The sequence below is a fragment of the Amphiprion ocellaris genome, chromosome 16, assembly GCF_022539595.1.
Source record: "Amphiprion ocellaris isolate individual 3 ecotype Okinawa chromosome 16, ASM2253959v1, whole genome shotgun sequence".
NCBI classification, from domain to species: domain Eukaryota; kingdom Metazoa; phylum Chordata; class Actinopteri; family Pomacentridae; genus Amphiprion; species Amphiprion ocellaris.
In genome coordinates, this window is record NC_072781.1 from 19377324 (window position 1) to 19392932 (window position 15609).

At 39.4% G+C, this 15609-nt stretch overlaps 1 protein-coding gene across 3 annotated transcripts; it reads right to left on the reverse strand.

The window, feature by feature from the left end:
• Positions 1–3463: 3463 nt before the first annotated feature.
• Positions 3464–12490, reverse strand: mocos (molybdenum cofactor sulfurase). 3 transcript variants are annotated; one of them, XM_023277096.3, is made up of 15 exons: positions 12039–12486; positions 11859–11948; positions 11691–11757; positions 10938–11582; positions 10757–10833; positions 10403–10602; positions 10179–10295; positions 9712–10092; positions 9448–9610; positions 9227–9314; positions 8710–8834; positions 4442–4538; positions 4157–4298; positions 3952–4056; positions 3464–3844 (listed from the first exon to the last, which is right to left on the reverse strand). In XM_023277096.3, the coding sequence occupies exons 1-15, from the start codon at positions 12148–12150 to the stop codon at positions 3740–3742; spliced, it is 2514 nt and encodes an 837-aa protein (XP_023132864.2). In that variant the 5' UTR covers positions 12151–12486; the 3' UTR covers positions 3464–3739. The 3 variants fall into 3 exon arrangements, 2 of the variants coding, with proteins under 2 accessions (XP_023132864.2, XP_054874835.1); XR_008604426.1 differs by lacking the exons at positions 3464–3844; positions 3952–4056 and adding an exon at positions 5147–5238 and having other exon boundaries at positions 4161–4298; positions 12039–12490; XM_055018860.1 differs by lacking the exons at positions 3464–3844; positions 3952–4056; positions 4157–4298; positions 4442–4538 and adding an exon at positions 4714–5238 and having other exon boundaries at positions 12039–12490.
• Positions 12491–15609: the final 3119 nt, after the last annotated feature.

Genomic DNA, 15609 nt, shown 5'->3' on the forward strand with positions numbered 1-15609 from the left:
TGATTGCTGATGTCTGAGGACTCTTAATTGGTAGATGGCATTCTCCTTTGTGTCTCCTTATATGTGAAACTGAAGGCAGCAGTTTTTTTGATTTGTGAAGCACAAACGCTTGTTGCATGTGGTTGATGTACAGTACCTGTTAATATACTGTTAATCCTGTCCAAAATTAATAGGGTTAACCTTTAACCTATAGATAGATAGATAGATAGATAGATAGATAGATAGATAGATAGATAGATAGATAGATAGATAGATAGATAGATAGATAGATAGATAGATAGATAGATAGATAGATAGATAGATAGATAGATAGATAGATAGACAGTACGGACACTGTATATTATTATATAGATGGCACAATTGATGTATTTACTCATGACCCTACTCATTTAGTTGTTTTTTCCCAAAAAATTCCCAAGTGCTGTTCAACAGGTCAAGGAATTTTTATCATAGCTTTTCCAAACATCCTAGTTTTATTTTGGATGCTTACATCATTTTACTTAGCACACAGAAACAAGACTATTTAGCAACAAACAAAAACTACCAGGGTCATTATTAGCCCCCTTGATCCTAATAGTCAGTTGTGTTTCCTTTTTGCTGTCGTTTGTTGTAGTTTGTAACGAGTCCATGACATCTCCCGAGGAGTCCCAGCCAGTTCTTCTTTGGCAAATCTCTCAAGCTCCTCCAGATCTGTTGGTCTTCTGGAATAGACTCTGGTCTTCAGCTGACTCCACAGATTTTCAGTTCCAGTCAGGGCTTTGTGCAGGCCAGTCAGTAACGTTCACTTTGGTCTTCTGGAGGTAGATCTTCAACCAGGAGCGACATATGTTTTGGGTCGTTGTCATGTTGAAGACAAAGTGACGACCCAGACCCAATCTAGCAGCTGACTGCTTGAGATTTTCTTTCAAAATCTTCATATGTCCTTCTTTTTTCATAATTCCTTCAACCTTGACAAGATTCCCAGTTCCAGACGCACTGAAGCATCCCCACAGCATGATACTGCCACCACCGTGTTTAACTGTGGGGACAGTGTTCTTTGGGTTCTACGTCTCTCCCTTCTTTCTCCAAACATAAGGAACATCTCTATGGCCAAAGAGCTCTAGTTTGGTCTCATCTGACCAAAGAACACATTTCCAGTATTCACAGTCTTTCTCCAGGTTGTTCTTAGCAGACTCCAGCCTGGCTTGAAGGTGTCTCTTCTGTAGAAGTGGAGGGTTAGGGTTCAGTCTTCTTTGACACTACAATGCCTGACTTGGCTAAGTCATTATCTAGTGTTTTGGTGGTTGTTCTAACATCTTTAGACACATCTTTCACATGTTTTCTTTCCAGAGAATGAAATCTTTGGCTTCCTACCTCTGCCAGACTTGCTCTGTACTGTGTGGCTGTCTTTGAATTTCTTGATATTTCTCACTCCACTTTTTGACACTTGGAAATGCTGGTAGAACTTTGTAGACTCTTCTCCTGCTTTGTAAGCATCAACAATTCTTTTTTCTGTTTTCGTTTTTGTCATAGTGCTTTCTCAAATTATAGCTCAAATACTTAATGAAGTTTTTATACTGTGTGTAAAGTATAGGACAACCCCCAGTTTTAACATGATTGATTGCTTGATTACAATCTGTGAGCATTACAAAATTAAAGTACATGATTGCACAATGGTGGTTTGTGCTTTGGTTCAATAAAAAGGCCGGTTCTTAAGGGAGCTGATAATTTTGACCCTGGTAGTTTTTGTTTTTTGTAAAATGATTTTGTTTCTGTGTGCAAAGTAAAATAATGTAAGCATCCAAAATAAAATTAGGATGTTTGGAAAAGCTGTGTTAAAAATTCCTTGATCTGTTTAACAGTACCTTTTGAAAAAAACCCTAAAATTTCCTAGGGGGGCTAATAATTTTTTCTTCATCTGTATTATACTTTTAAAAAAATAATGTGAATTTTCTATCACTAAACATCTTTAGAATGAAGAAAAACAATACTGTAGGTCAAGTACTTGTAAAATTGTTGAAATTGTTCCTAAAGAGAGAACTCGGAGGTCAGTGGAAGACATGTTGTTTGAACTTGGAATGTGGTATGTCTTATAGTATTAAAATTTTCCTGTCAAAAATGCTGCAATTTTGCAGTTCAGAGTGTGGGGTGCTGGGATATGTAGTGTTTGTGTACATTCAATCAGAAACAGGTACAGCTAGAAAGCCTTAAAAAATGTTGTAATTTTGCAACTGTGCCCTCAGAAGGTTAAATGAATTGTGCAATGCCACGGTTATGTTGAATGTGACGGTTTCACAAAAAAGTGATAAAGCTGCCAGTGTGGAAAGGCTATCACATCCTAATGTACTTATATTAACCCAATGTACATTTTTTTCCCACTTAGGTTTGGTCACCTGAGATGGTACCAATATCTGGTCTGGCCCATGGACTATTGTGGTCGTTTGTAGGCCTGATAGTGACTGGGGGTTTGAGCCAGCCACTTGGCTAAGCTGGGCCCAATATGTGTCCTGGTGTCTGGGAGGTGTGTGATGTGAATCCTCTAAAGGTCTGCTTTTGGATGGCTTTTTCCTGATAACACAAGCTTCACACCATCCTGACTGATCTTGAAGGTGTCTTCTTTTAATGCTGAACATCGGGCGTGGCTCCTTGGTGTCTCATAGTGGCCCCGTCTCCAGTCTGTGACTGAAAATAGATGAAAATCTGCTACTTCTCTGTCTTAAAGTTGATTATGGCTGGTGGATCCTGCACATTACTTACTAGCAATCTATTTTCAATCATACAAGTCTTTTTTTGTAAAGAAAATTTCACTGTTGAACAGCAATACAATGGAAAAAACTTTTTAACGTGTGCGCAGATATAATAAAAATTACACTGTCTGAAATCTCACGGTTTCTCAGGAAGTTTTCTATCCTTTTTAAAATGAAATATTTGCACAAACCCAAATGATTTTGGTTTTGATTACACGGATAGGCAGACAATGCCTCTTATAGTTTTGTTTGAAAATGTTACATACAAATAAATACTGCATGTTTTTCATGAGCAATTCTTATTTTGTACATTAAAAAAGCATTGTATTTTAGTCTGCATTTGCCAGTGGCCCATCACAATAAAAGTAGACAAAATAATGTTTTAATTTCACTGTAGGAGAGACTTGATTTTCTCAGCAACTAGATGAAACAAACGTGCATGTATTGGCATCTGCCATCAGGTAAAATAAGTCGGGCAATACTGGCATACTGAAAATCAGCAAAAATCCAATATTGTGTACTCCTAGTAAGGAGAATATAAAGAGTGCTGATTTTACAGAGATATATATGTTTTCGTTTTCTGGCAGCAGTATCAGTTTTGGTGTGTTTAGAATACATAAAGCTCTGTGGGAATAAACAGAGGAATAAACAGAGGAAGATCTGTCTAGGATGGACAATTATGCATCAAGTCTGACGTTCTGGATCACATAAAAGGAACACAAGCTATAATTTGGTCATGTAGTTAATATTATGCAACCCCTTTATTGCACACATTTTAAGAACATCGTTTGGGGGGAAAAATCATAATTCTCATACATTTCCCATCAAAATAGACTAAATATGTTAATGTACAATATGAAAAGGGCACATGAGAGGACACAAGTGCTGCACAGACAAAAAAAGAGAAGCATCTACCAAAACTCCCCACATGTGATCTTTAAGATGTGAAGTGGAGAAATTTGGACTAAAAATAGTCACCAAAATGAATAAAGAGGATGTTGGAGATCAATACTTCAAGAACTGTGTGGCTCAGGCTGTACATGGGAACCAACGGACAGAACAGTGGCTGCAGCAGAGCTTTCTGGAAGCTGATGGCTCAGGTACACACCAAAAGTCACCTAAAAAGATCACAAAATGCCAGAAAAATTGATTGCTCTTGTCATACATGTGCAATTTATCCCCCCATGGCATCTACATGAAGGATTAGTAACTGTTTTTGACTGACCTTCCCGGTGCGAGCAGCAGACAAGGACATTAGCGGCTCTTTTGTTTTAGTCCCAGTGTCCTGGTCTGTTCCAACCATCTGGCACCTTCCACATGGACCTGCAACCTTTGGGTTAATCACACAGGGAGCACATTGATTTTAAAAAAAACAAACTGCTTTTAATGCATTTGAAGATTTAATTTTTTATCTCAAAGCGTCAGCTCACCATGAATCGAGTGCTGCCAATAATCAAGTGTGACCAATTATCCTCCTCAAATGGTTCTACTCCAGCGATGACTAAATTGGCTCGGAAGCGGCTAATGACATTCTGCCTGTCAAGGAGCTGATCACCCTCAGAATCGTCCTGCCTGAGAGAGGGAATGTGGAAATTGCACGTTTTTCTGCCCGCTCCGTAAATTATCCACTGTGATGTAAATGTAAAGGCGTCTACACATCCTGACTATTTCACTGGAGCATTGCATATTTTGAATAACATATTGTGTGTTCAAACCTGCTGCTCATTAGTTTCTGAATGAGCTCCACGCTGGCATGGTTGATCATGAGATACTGAGCTTCATTCACCAGGGAGAGGGATGAGGAGGTGGTTGCTACAAGGGAAGGATTTTGTAGATTACCCCAGTGATTTGTTCCATTTAAGAAAAACATTTTTGATTTATAATGTGAGCAGACTGCATCCTCAACAAGTCAGAAAAATAAGCTTTTGCTGTAACACAGATGGTGGAAAATGTGTGATATAGGTTCATTTGTCTGTATGGATCAAAATGTGCACTCACAAGTCAACATTAATTAGTGTTAACATGAGCTAGTGGTGGGTGATATGGATAAAATCCTCACTGTCTACACTGCTCAAAGCTGCGTCCTTGAAAAGCTCAGAAAATGAAACAATGACAAGTGACAATTGATTTAACTTCATCTGAGAAATGTCAAGAAAGAGCAGCTACTAAATGGGGCTTGTGATGAGATTGTCAAATATCAATATGTACTACAACATAATGACTATTCTGTAAATTCAATTGAAAAAAACTATTACGATAGCATCTGGCTCATCTAGTGAATGAAAGACAAGAGGGAAATTCATCATGGAGGCAAAAATTCTCAGTGAATTCAATAATGCCAGAAAGCAGCCCCACTTACTTACCTGAAACATTGCCAGTAAAGACCTATCAGAGTTACAGATATTAAAGATTTTACTCACGAGGTTTAGTTCACTTGTCCTGAGGAGAAGTGCTCGGCTGTAAAAACGGTTGCGTAAAGTTCCTTGTGACTCTGCAGGGAGCAGACTAAAACCTGAGAGAAAGGCCTTGATGATGTCATTGGTGGTATCTCACGCTCAGTTACAAATGATGAAAGACATTCACCAGTCAGGGAGGATTACATGAAAAGATTGATCCATTGCATTATGTGAAATGAAGGATGTAAGAAATGTAGCATTTCTGGAGCTTAACCCACAGCACAGACTAAAAGTCAGGAAATTCTGGAGCCTTGCAAAGATAGATTTAAAGTAGAAAGGTCAAAGTCTTTGCACCAGGGGAGGAGATACCCTCATTTGTAGTCTCGAAGTTTAGACAAGCTCACGAAACACTGGATACTACATTTCCCATAATGCAACTCAATAGCACTATATGTCTTCCTTAGATGTATTCAGGAAAATAGCTTTGAGAGCCCTCCTGGTGACAGTGATAGGAAACATACTGCAGGACCATGCATTACTGAGCAAATGGCCACTGATAGTAATGTGCAAGAATGAGGGAACTAAATTGTGGCCAAACATTAATAAGACATGGAAACTTGATCAGTAAAGTGTCACCACAAGATATGACATCAGTTCACTGACAGTACTGTGAATTGCTAATATCACACACAACGCTTTGATAAGTTTGATTTCATTTCATTTCATTTCATTTCAATGTTGTGATGAAGAGTATTCATATCCTGTTGTCTACTGTTGTTTAGAAACCACGGAAAGCAGTGTTTGTTGTGTTTAGGTACAGCACTGTGATAGCAGTGAAAAGAAGGGGAGGAGATTGATAGACAGACAGACAGAGCACTTACTGCAGTCCATTAGTCTGCTTGCTTTTCGTGGTTAGAAATTGGGCATATTCTGCTTTTCCCTCATTGTAGCAGTCCACATACAAATGAGAGAGAGGGCAGCAGACTGCAAACAGCTGATTCTATGCACCTTTCCCTCGTGACTTTGGGTAATTATTGTGAATAATCTAGTTATTAAAAAATAAATCATTCTTTGTCTGTGATGACATTTTTGTGTAGTTCTAGGTATTGTCCACTGTGCTCCAGCCACTGTGGATTCTTTGGTGCATTCTGTGACTTTATCTCCACTTTCCCACTGGAACAACCCCCTGTGCTTGCAGGACATTCTGATTAATTAAGCATTACAAATAGTAACATGCAGAGGCTTCCATATCATATGATAAGGTGAAATTGCCTGACAACAACCATTTATTCACCTCGCAGTTTCCTCATGCTTATTAATCAATATTACTGAAAGTCATGGCTACACAGTAATAAAGTTGCGGGCACTACTTCATCATTTAATTCCCACCAGCTGAGAAATGGAGGCAACATTGGACGGACCAAAACTGCAGTTCCTCAAATGCCCACTTGAGGCTGGTACCAAAACTGAGCCAATCGCCATAAACTATCCATTAATCCATAACCTACACTACCAGTCAACAGTTTGGACATACCTTCTCATTCAGTGCTTTTTATTTATTTATATTATTTTCTACATTGTAGATTAATACTGAAGATTAACACTTTTTTGTTTACAACATAATTCCATATGTATTATTTTGTAGTTTTGATGTCTTCAGTATTAATCTACAATAATAAAAACCACTGAATGAGAAGGTGTGTCCAAACTTTTACTAGTAATGTATGCACTGCTTGATCCTCATTAGGGTCACAGGGCTGGAGTCTATCCCAGCTGACTTAGTGCAAAGGCAGGTCTACACCATTGACAGGTCACCAGTCTATCACAGGGCTACACAGAGACAAACAATCATACTCACATTCACACCTACGCACAATTTAGAATCACCGGTTAACCTCAGCATGTCCTTGGACTGAGGGAGGAAGACGGAGAACCCAGAGAAAACCCACACATGCACAGGGAGAACATGCAAACTCCATGCAGAAAGATCCCAGGCCGGGACGTGGCAAGGCGACAGTGCTGACCACCAAATCACTGTGCAGCCCCTTACCATAGACCCCAGTGTTAAAATGTCCAAATTTAATGTGTTTACAGCCTGGTGCAAAAAACAGTTAGTTCATTTTCCTGATTATCTAGTGAACTTTTACATAGCTCACCTGTTTAAAATGTGCATATTTACTCCGCCAAGGAATGCAGCAGAGTTATGTGACGATCAGCGTACGTTTTGTCTGGCTGTCTGTTTGATAGCAATATTAGTCAATGGATTTGGATGAAATTTTCAGGGAAGGTCAGAAATGACACAAGGACAAACTGATTAGATTTTGGCAGGGATGTGGCTTATAGTCTGGATCCATGGATTTAATGAAGATTTCTGTATCACTGTGAGATACCGGCACGGCGTCACAGTAACTACGACAACAAGTGAACACGTCAGCTGCCTGCTCACGATCACATGATTGCGATCCTACAAAAAATCAAAAGTTGTGGACTTATCAGGACTTATCAGTCTGAACTATACAAGGAACAACTGATTAAATTGTGGAGGTATTTCCGAGTCCCATCAATTCTTGCCGCCTGCTACATATTTAGGTCACGCGATTTGGTATCCATACATAATGTACACATCATAACACACGCCTGTGCTCAGCGCAAGGCCATTTTGTTGTGGGTACATCTATATTAAATGGCCGCATTCTATAGTGCCGTGATTTCTGCCACGATTTTTTTCAAGATTTCAGCCACTGAAAATGATACAACTGAGCAGCCTTGGTAGAGAACTGCGCTCTCTGAGTGCTTTTCTTGTTAAGGGTGTGGTCTCTTTGACTGGCAGGTAGCAATCATCATCAAAACTGCTCTTCAAGAAAACTACTGGTGATGTCATGGAGGGTTTGTCGATCTTCATATGCTCTGTGCAGTTCAGGTTCTAATTTTATTGCATTTTACTTCCAGGTGCTGCTATTTTTGCTGATTTATTTCTTTGTAAAACTTGAATGCTCATAAATGAATGTTTTTATTATTTTACTAACTTTGCTAGTTGCCCGTTCTGTCTGCTGATATAAAATCTGGTGTTTGTACACACGCCCTCACTCTGTAAACAACAAAGCGGCTTAAACCGCTCCACAAAACACAATTCCAGCATGTCCTGTGCATGTTCGAGCTTGTGCGTGCCCAGGCTCATGCATATGATAGGTGGAGGAAATGGGGATAAAGGAGACAGTGGGAGCGAGAGGGACAGTAAATCTGTCACATGTAAACTATTTAAATGTGCTCACTCTTTCTCCCAAATCACCCTTTAAGCATTTTAAAAAATACCAAGCAATTTCTAATCTACCTGAGACACACACATACCTGGCTGAGAATCACTTGTATACATATTCATAACTACAGATTTTTTTTTTTTAAAAATTAACAATACAAATTCAGTAAAACCTGAAAATATGGCATTTGTAAATTCCAAGGGCCCAGCAGGAGGGAGTGCAAGGTTACAGCTACAAGCACCACACCATTGCTCATGTACACCACGACAGACAAATGCGGAGTGAACAAAGAAAAGCAGGGCAAAGCAGGTGAAATGCTTATATATGTACCTCCGCCAAGCCTCTTTTTCATTTCTCGGGTGAAATCAGGTCTTTGTCTTATCAGGCGGCACGGCTGTCCAAGGAAGTCTGAAAGCCACGATGCAGCCTCGTCCCCACAGTCGACAGTCTCCACCCTGGGGGAAGGAAGAGGATTATATTCAGGAGACCCCGGGGAAATCTACAGAGTTTTGATGCTTTTTACTATTTGGTGCGACATCTAATCCAAGAATCACTGGATGAATAGCTTTTTTTAACCGGTGACTCGTCATGTGGTGATCTGTCAGAAGAGATTAATATCATCTCTTGCTCATTGTTTTTCCCTTAAAAAAAATTGGTAAGCAGAAGGAATTTCATAAAAAGCTGCGAGAGAGAGGCCTTATAATGCCATCCACTGAAAAAAAGGTAGCAGGGAGAACAATGCAGGGAGAGAAAGCATTAATATGAGTGGAAAATAGGGAACAAATGATATGTGTCACAATATTTCTAGCAGCTGCTGCTTTCAGATGTCTTAGCATTGCCAGCTCACCTGTCACCACAAACTTTACTGTGACACACCCGAATGCCTGTGTGCAATTGAGTGTTGTTTTCCAAAGGAACCGAAATGGTATCCATCCCTGTAGGGCAACAGAAGAAAAAAAGAAAGACGAAACTGCTCTAAAAAATTTATAGCAGAAAATCCGAGTGATTGAAATTTCTTTTGTTAAGCAGTGTATTTATTCTCAGTGAGCCGTGGACAGACCGTCTGACCTGATGCCTGCAGGAGCAATTTGTTTGAGGGAAGGTGCACTTGTGGGCGAATGAGGCATAAACGTGTCTCTCTCTTCTGACTCAGGCACACGCCGTTTTCATTCACCACCATCCAGCCTCTGTCGTACAGTAAACCCAGCGGTCCCACCGGCCAGTCGTGGACCTGTATGAAGAACAGCACGGAGTCAAATCAAAGCAGGTAGAGTGAAAGGAACAGAGAGGAGATGGGGACAGAAAAAAAGAAGCGAAGGAAAGTGCTCAAACCTCATACGCTCCACAAGACTTGATGGGATATATGTAGATGTTGGTTAGAGTATAAGCCTCCCCATGGCTGTTTGAGTCTCTGTGTCCAAATCCCTTCAGTGATGCTTCCGTGGGCTTCTTTTCCTCTACTTTATATATTTCTCCATTAGTAACTTTTATTAAAGGATATTCTTTGGAGGCCTCTGATGCTGTTGTGGCTGTTTTTAGCTTCTGCATCCTCTCTTGGTCCACCGTGACCGGTTTCTCTACGAAGCACTCAGCAACAAAGTTCAGGAACTTTTGACAGTCTTCAAATGTTGACATGTAGCCAAAGGACACTCGAATTGATCCGGTCGGCTGGCCATCCACTAGGTCGATGCTGTCTCCGCAGACGTGGCCAGCCTTGAAGAGAAAAAGACAGTGCTTCATTCTACCAACACATGCCCCTTAACAGACCTTGACATTTTTCCTATTCTTTCATCGCTCACCTGCAGGTTCCTCTTCATCTGCTCGTTGGTGATCCCAAGGAAGGATTGGCAGGCCCCCGTGTTGCAGAAGCAACCTGTGCGCACATGAATATTGTACAGACTGGCCATTCTGTCTACCTGAGGGCAACAGAGGATTTGCTATAACACCTACCAGTATTTTGTATGCATAAACATGTAATACTTAACTGTTATGAAACATAAATAAATCTCATTATCACATGCACCTGTGAATACCCAATTATCTGTCCATTAGAATCCATGAGGTTGAAGTTCAGAATTGCGCCCTGTGTGATCGGACTCTCAAACTGGCCTTCAGTGTACATCTGAGCCACCGGTCTCCCGTTGCCATGGCAAAGACTTGACAGCAGCACGTATGAGTAGCGTGCCAACCCGAACGTGTGCTGCTGGATATTGTGCATGCTCCCTGAAGGCAAAAAAATTGGGATAAAATTGGAAACATTTTTGGTGTTAACCTGAAGCAGATTATCATCATGAAGAACCAGCATATGCATTCAGATTGTGCTATTAAATGAGGGATTTAGTGTTCTTCTGTGAAATAATATGCTCTGTCACAGCACCTGTGATCCTGTAAAGAGCTTCAAACCCGTGATTTACAGCGATGATGTCCAAGAAAGCGACAGTTCCATCTTCAAATCTTTATCACGGAGAAAGAAAACATTGCATTGCGGTATAAAAATACAGGGAAGTGTGAATTCTCCACGAATATGTAGGATTTGACAGGCTTGTACGGTACTCTACCTGTCAGAAATGTTTGCCGCCTGCACATAATAATCTTCTCCTGAAAGGTAAGCTGCTGCTGTGCCTCCTCCAAAATAAGTCTTTTTCAGTATGCCTGCTGCGTCGTTGCGGACAAGAAGGGCCCCCAGACCTGTAGGGAAGCCAAACATCTTGTAGAAAGAGATGGAAATGAAATCAGCGGGGCAGTCCTGTAGGTTTAGAGAGGAACAACTGACATAAGAGGCTGCGTCGAGCAGCACAAACCAGCGGCCTTGGTGGTCACATGCTGGGTAAAGGCATCTCGCTTGGATGCTTTTCACATGGCTAAGGGGGTACCTCCTCCCAGAGAAGTTGCTTTGTGCTGGGTAGCAGAAGAGGTGCGGTGTCTCGCAAATAACATCTTCACCTTGAGCCTCATCTTTTGATCTGTTTTCCAATTCCAGCGGGGAGACAGGCAGGGCAACTACCCCCTGGCCAGAAGTCAGCCCTCTCATGCCAACTACAGAGGTATGGCTGTCTGTGAGGTAGCAGAAGTGACTCCCTGCCTCGCTCTCAGTTGGTGGCCTCCAGGGAAAGCTCTCAGCCACTAATTTGAGAGCGGCTGTACAACCAGAAGTGAAAATCACAGAGTACTCCTCAGGGGTGGTGTTAAAATGCTGCAATACCCTGTAAGAAAATGTTCAGATTTTTTGACTCATTTAAATCCTTCAAAGCACCATTCAGAGGAGTCATTGGCCTATTATGGGGGCTTCAGAGGGAAGGCGCAGACTTTACCTGTATCTCACCCCCTCCACAGTGTCGTGTGTCAGTCTGCTGCTGGGGTTATGGCTGTGAGGGTTTCCTATTGGGGGGAATAAAGACTTAAAAGCTTTGGATTTTACAGCTGAATGAAAAATGACCACATAAAAATAATATCAGATGATTTTATATGGCTTGTCTCACCGTAGACATTAGTTGAAATGTCCCTGCAGTAGTCCCTGACCAGAGACTCTGGGTACAGAGGGGCTGCTGCATGGTCCAGGTATGTAGCGCCTGTTGACAGCACCACAGCAGCCATGTAATGTAAGCAGTCAGACAGCGACCGTCCTGTCACTTCTGCACAACATCCAACACGATCATTACCTTTAATCCGTCTGAACTCCTGCTCGATCACGTCTGGGAAGTTTCCTCCATAACCGTAGTGACTCCAGAGCTGCTGGAAAGTTTCAAAAGTGCAAAGTTGGTGGAAATCCATCGATCGCTTCCAGCTGCAGACAGCTACAAAGAGCTCCGCAGGGCTGCTGTAGTTTCCAGCATTTCAACTCGCTCCCTCTTGTACTGATTAACTCTACCGGGGTTAAAAGTCGGGTGATCGTCAGCTGGCGCTCAGTGTAAAGAAAGGGAGGACGGTTCCGGTGTTGACATGAGACAGAAGCGAAACTTTTCTGCCACTGGACACTGAGCTGACAGTAAACCGCAAATCTGTTGTAATAACTGGTTTGTATCCATGTCACAAAATAGCTTTGAACCCCCTTACATTTAGTCAGCTACATCCTGGGTATGTTTTTTTTTAAAACTACGGTTGTTTGGTAAATCAGGATAAGACGCCCCCTGTGGTAAGAAGCCTCCTCATGATGGTAGACTGTATATGCTCATGATCACTAAATAGTTAGTTTTAAAGGGGAGGTGGGGTGGGGGGTCAAAAGAAGTGATTTTGACGTAAGTTGATGTAGCATTTTGACATTAACTAGAATAAATAATAATGAATAACGAATTTAACTGGAATAAATACACTAACGTTCAAAAGTTTGGGGTTACTAAGAAAAATCCTCATTTTTGAAAAAAAAAAACATTTTTTTTCCCAATGAAGATAACATTAAATTAATCAGAAATACAGTGTAGATAGTGTTAATGTGGTAAATGACTATTCTAGCTGGAAACGGCTGATTTTAACCCTACTGTTGTCCTCATTTACGGGCACCAAAAAATATTGTTTGTTGTCTGAAAAAAAATAAAAAAAATCTGCAAAAAATTCCCCAAATTTCTGAAAATTTGCAAAACCTTTACGAAGAAAATCCCAATAATTCCTTAAAAGTTTCCTTCAAAAGTTTTATAATTAAAAAAAGAAAAACAAACAAATTTGGCAAGAAAATTCTAGTAAATATTTTCAAGAAATTGAGTAAAAATCTTCCAGAAAATCCTAAAAATATCCAAAGTGATTACATATATATCAGTATCACTTCTAATATTTTCTTTAAGAACATTCACATAAAAATGAATCACATTTTTTTTTTTACATTTTTTTTTCCACCAAAAAAATGTTCAAAAATTTCCCAAAAATTTTGAAATGTGGACATCAGAAGTTTTATTCTGAAAATACGTTTTTTTCCCCCACATTTTCAAACTTTAAAACGGGTCACTTTGACCCGCAGGACGACACAAGGATTAATGGAATATCTACACAGGGGTACATTTCCAGTAGCCATCGCTCCTGTGTTCTCATGCTGCATTGTGTTAGCTAATGGTGTTGAAAGGCTAATTGATGATTAGAAAACCCTTGTGCAATTATGTTAATGAAAGTGTGAGTTTTCATGGAAAATGTGAAATTGTCAGGGTGACAGCAAACTTTTGAACGGTAGTGTACATACACAAACTTTTCAAACAGTTAATGAGGGTCAGGTGGAGGGTTCTTCATTAGTTTCAACAAAAAATAACATACTTTTCTGTAATATGTGAACTTGTAAGAGTAGACATCAGTGATTTTCATTTCTGTAGAGCAAATTTCTGATAAATCATATGCTCCATCGTCTAGTATAGTAATATAATAGCTACCCAGCAACAAAACAACACGATTATCAATCTGAAAGGCTAACTAGCTAACTTTATGTTAAGATAATCTTGTTATGCTATATTAGCTTGCTGCAGCACTAGCCAGCTAGCTTCCGTGCTTTGCTACTATTAGATAATCATCCCTGTTGATTTTTTTTGTCAGGAATCTAAAAATGAATGATAATAAAGTTATAACGTTTGTCCTAACCCATCAAGTATTGACAATAATCAGTTATATTAAGAAAAAATCCAACAGTTTTATTGGAAATAAAGTAGCTATATTAGCTTGCTGCAGCACTAGCCAGCAAGCTTCAATGCTTTGCTACTCAGATAATCATCCCTGTTGACTTTTTTTTGGTCAGGAATCTAAAAATGAATAATAGTAAAGTTAAAATGTTTGTCCTAAACCCATCAAGTCTTGACAACAATCAATTCTAAAAAAAAAATAAAAAAATTTAAAAATAAACATTTTTATTGCAGTTGATGTAGCTTAGGTAGGCTAATAATCTAGATGTTTGGAAGTATGTCATAGAATTTAAAACATAGACTGCATATAAAGTTTATAAGCTTTATATACAGTCTTTGATTTAAACTGTAGTTACTATATTAACTTCTGGGTATCTATTCTATTATAATTACTGGGTACAATGTGACCATAAAACCAAGAAAACTGGATGTTACAGAGAAGGTGCAGTAATGACTCCTGCATCACTTAAAACATCTGGTATGATTTGCCTATTGGAGCAAGAAGTATTTCAGATCCCTTACTTAAGTGAAAATACCAATAAGACAATCTAAACATAGCGTTCTAAAAGAACTTCATTAAAAATTAAAGTCCTGCATGAAAAATCCTGCAGCAAAATTTAGTTTAAGTATCAAAGTAAAAGTTGAGGTTTGGTCCCTCCCACTGATATATTATTATTAATGGTAACATTAAGTTAATAACAGTGATACATCAGTGTGTCAGCAGCATGTTACTGTTATAGCTGCTGCAGTTGGAGCTAGTATGAACTATTTTATGTCCAATTTTATATACAAAGACAGCAGATAAATCTGAGGATGCTTCAGCTGATAAATTGGAGAGAAAAGAACAACAAAGTTCTGAGAAAAAAATCTTTGTTTTCTTCTTTTTTCCCCCTGTTTTGGTCTTGTTCTCTAATCTTTGACTTCTGCTGAGATGTTGGATCATTTGAACATTTATTGAAATATAACCATGTGAAGAGTTGAGAGGGAAAATCACTACTTACTGGAGCTGTTAACAACTCAGAGACATCTGAAATGTAAACCCAACTGCTTTACGAAAAAAGCCAAACAGAAAATTGAACTTAAGTACACTACTTGAGTAAATGTAGTTACTGTCCACCATTGGATTTCAGTTCAAAATGTCCTTATTACCGGCAAATGGACAAGCTTTAATGTTCCTTTATCATTTTTAGGGCACTTAATATAGCTATAGGGTGCACATGTTCATTTACTTTGGATCAAAGGCCTGGGGACATGTATTGTCAGGGATGCTGTCAGCCTCTGAAGACTCAGCTGTTGTTCATCTCACCAGCAAACTCATCCCACCCTGTATTAGTAATAGAATAGATGCCCAGGAGGTAAATACAGTTGAAAATCTATGAGTTCTTTCCAAATATTTGAATTATTACTCTGTAGGTCATGCATACCCTGTAACAATAAAATAGGTATCAAGCAGTTCAACAATAACTACAGAATAAGTTTGTTATTAACAAAGATTACACTCTAACTCTGGATTAATACAACATACTTTGCAGGCTATAATCTAAAGTGTTACTGTAGAAAAGACAATAATATGTCTATTTATGGTTTTATACCATATGTATAGGAATAATGGAAGATTTGCAGTTTGTTATTACACGAT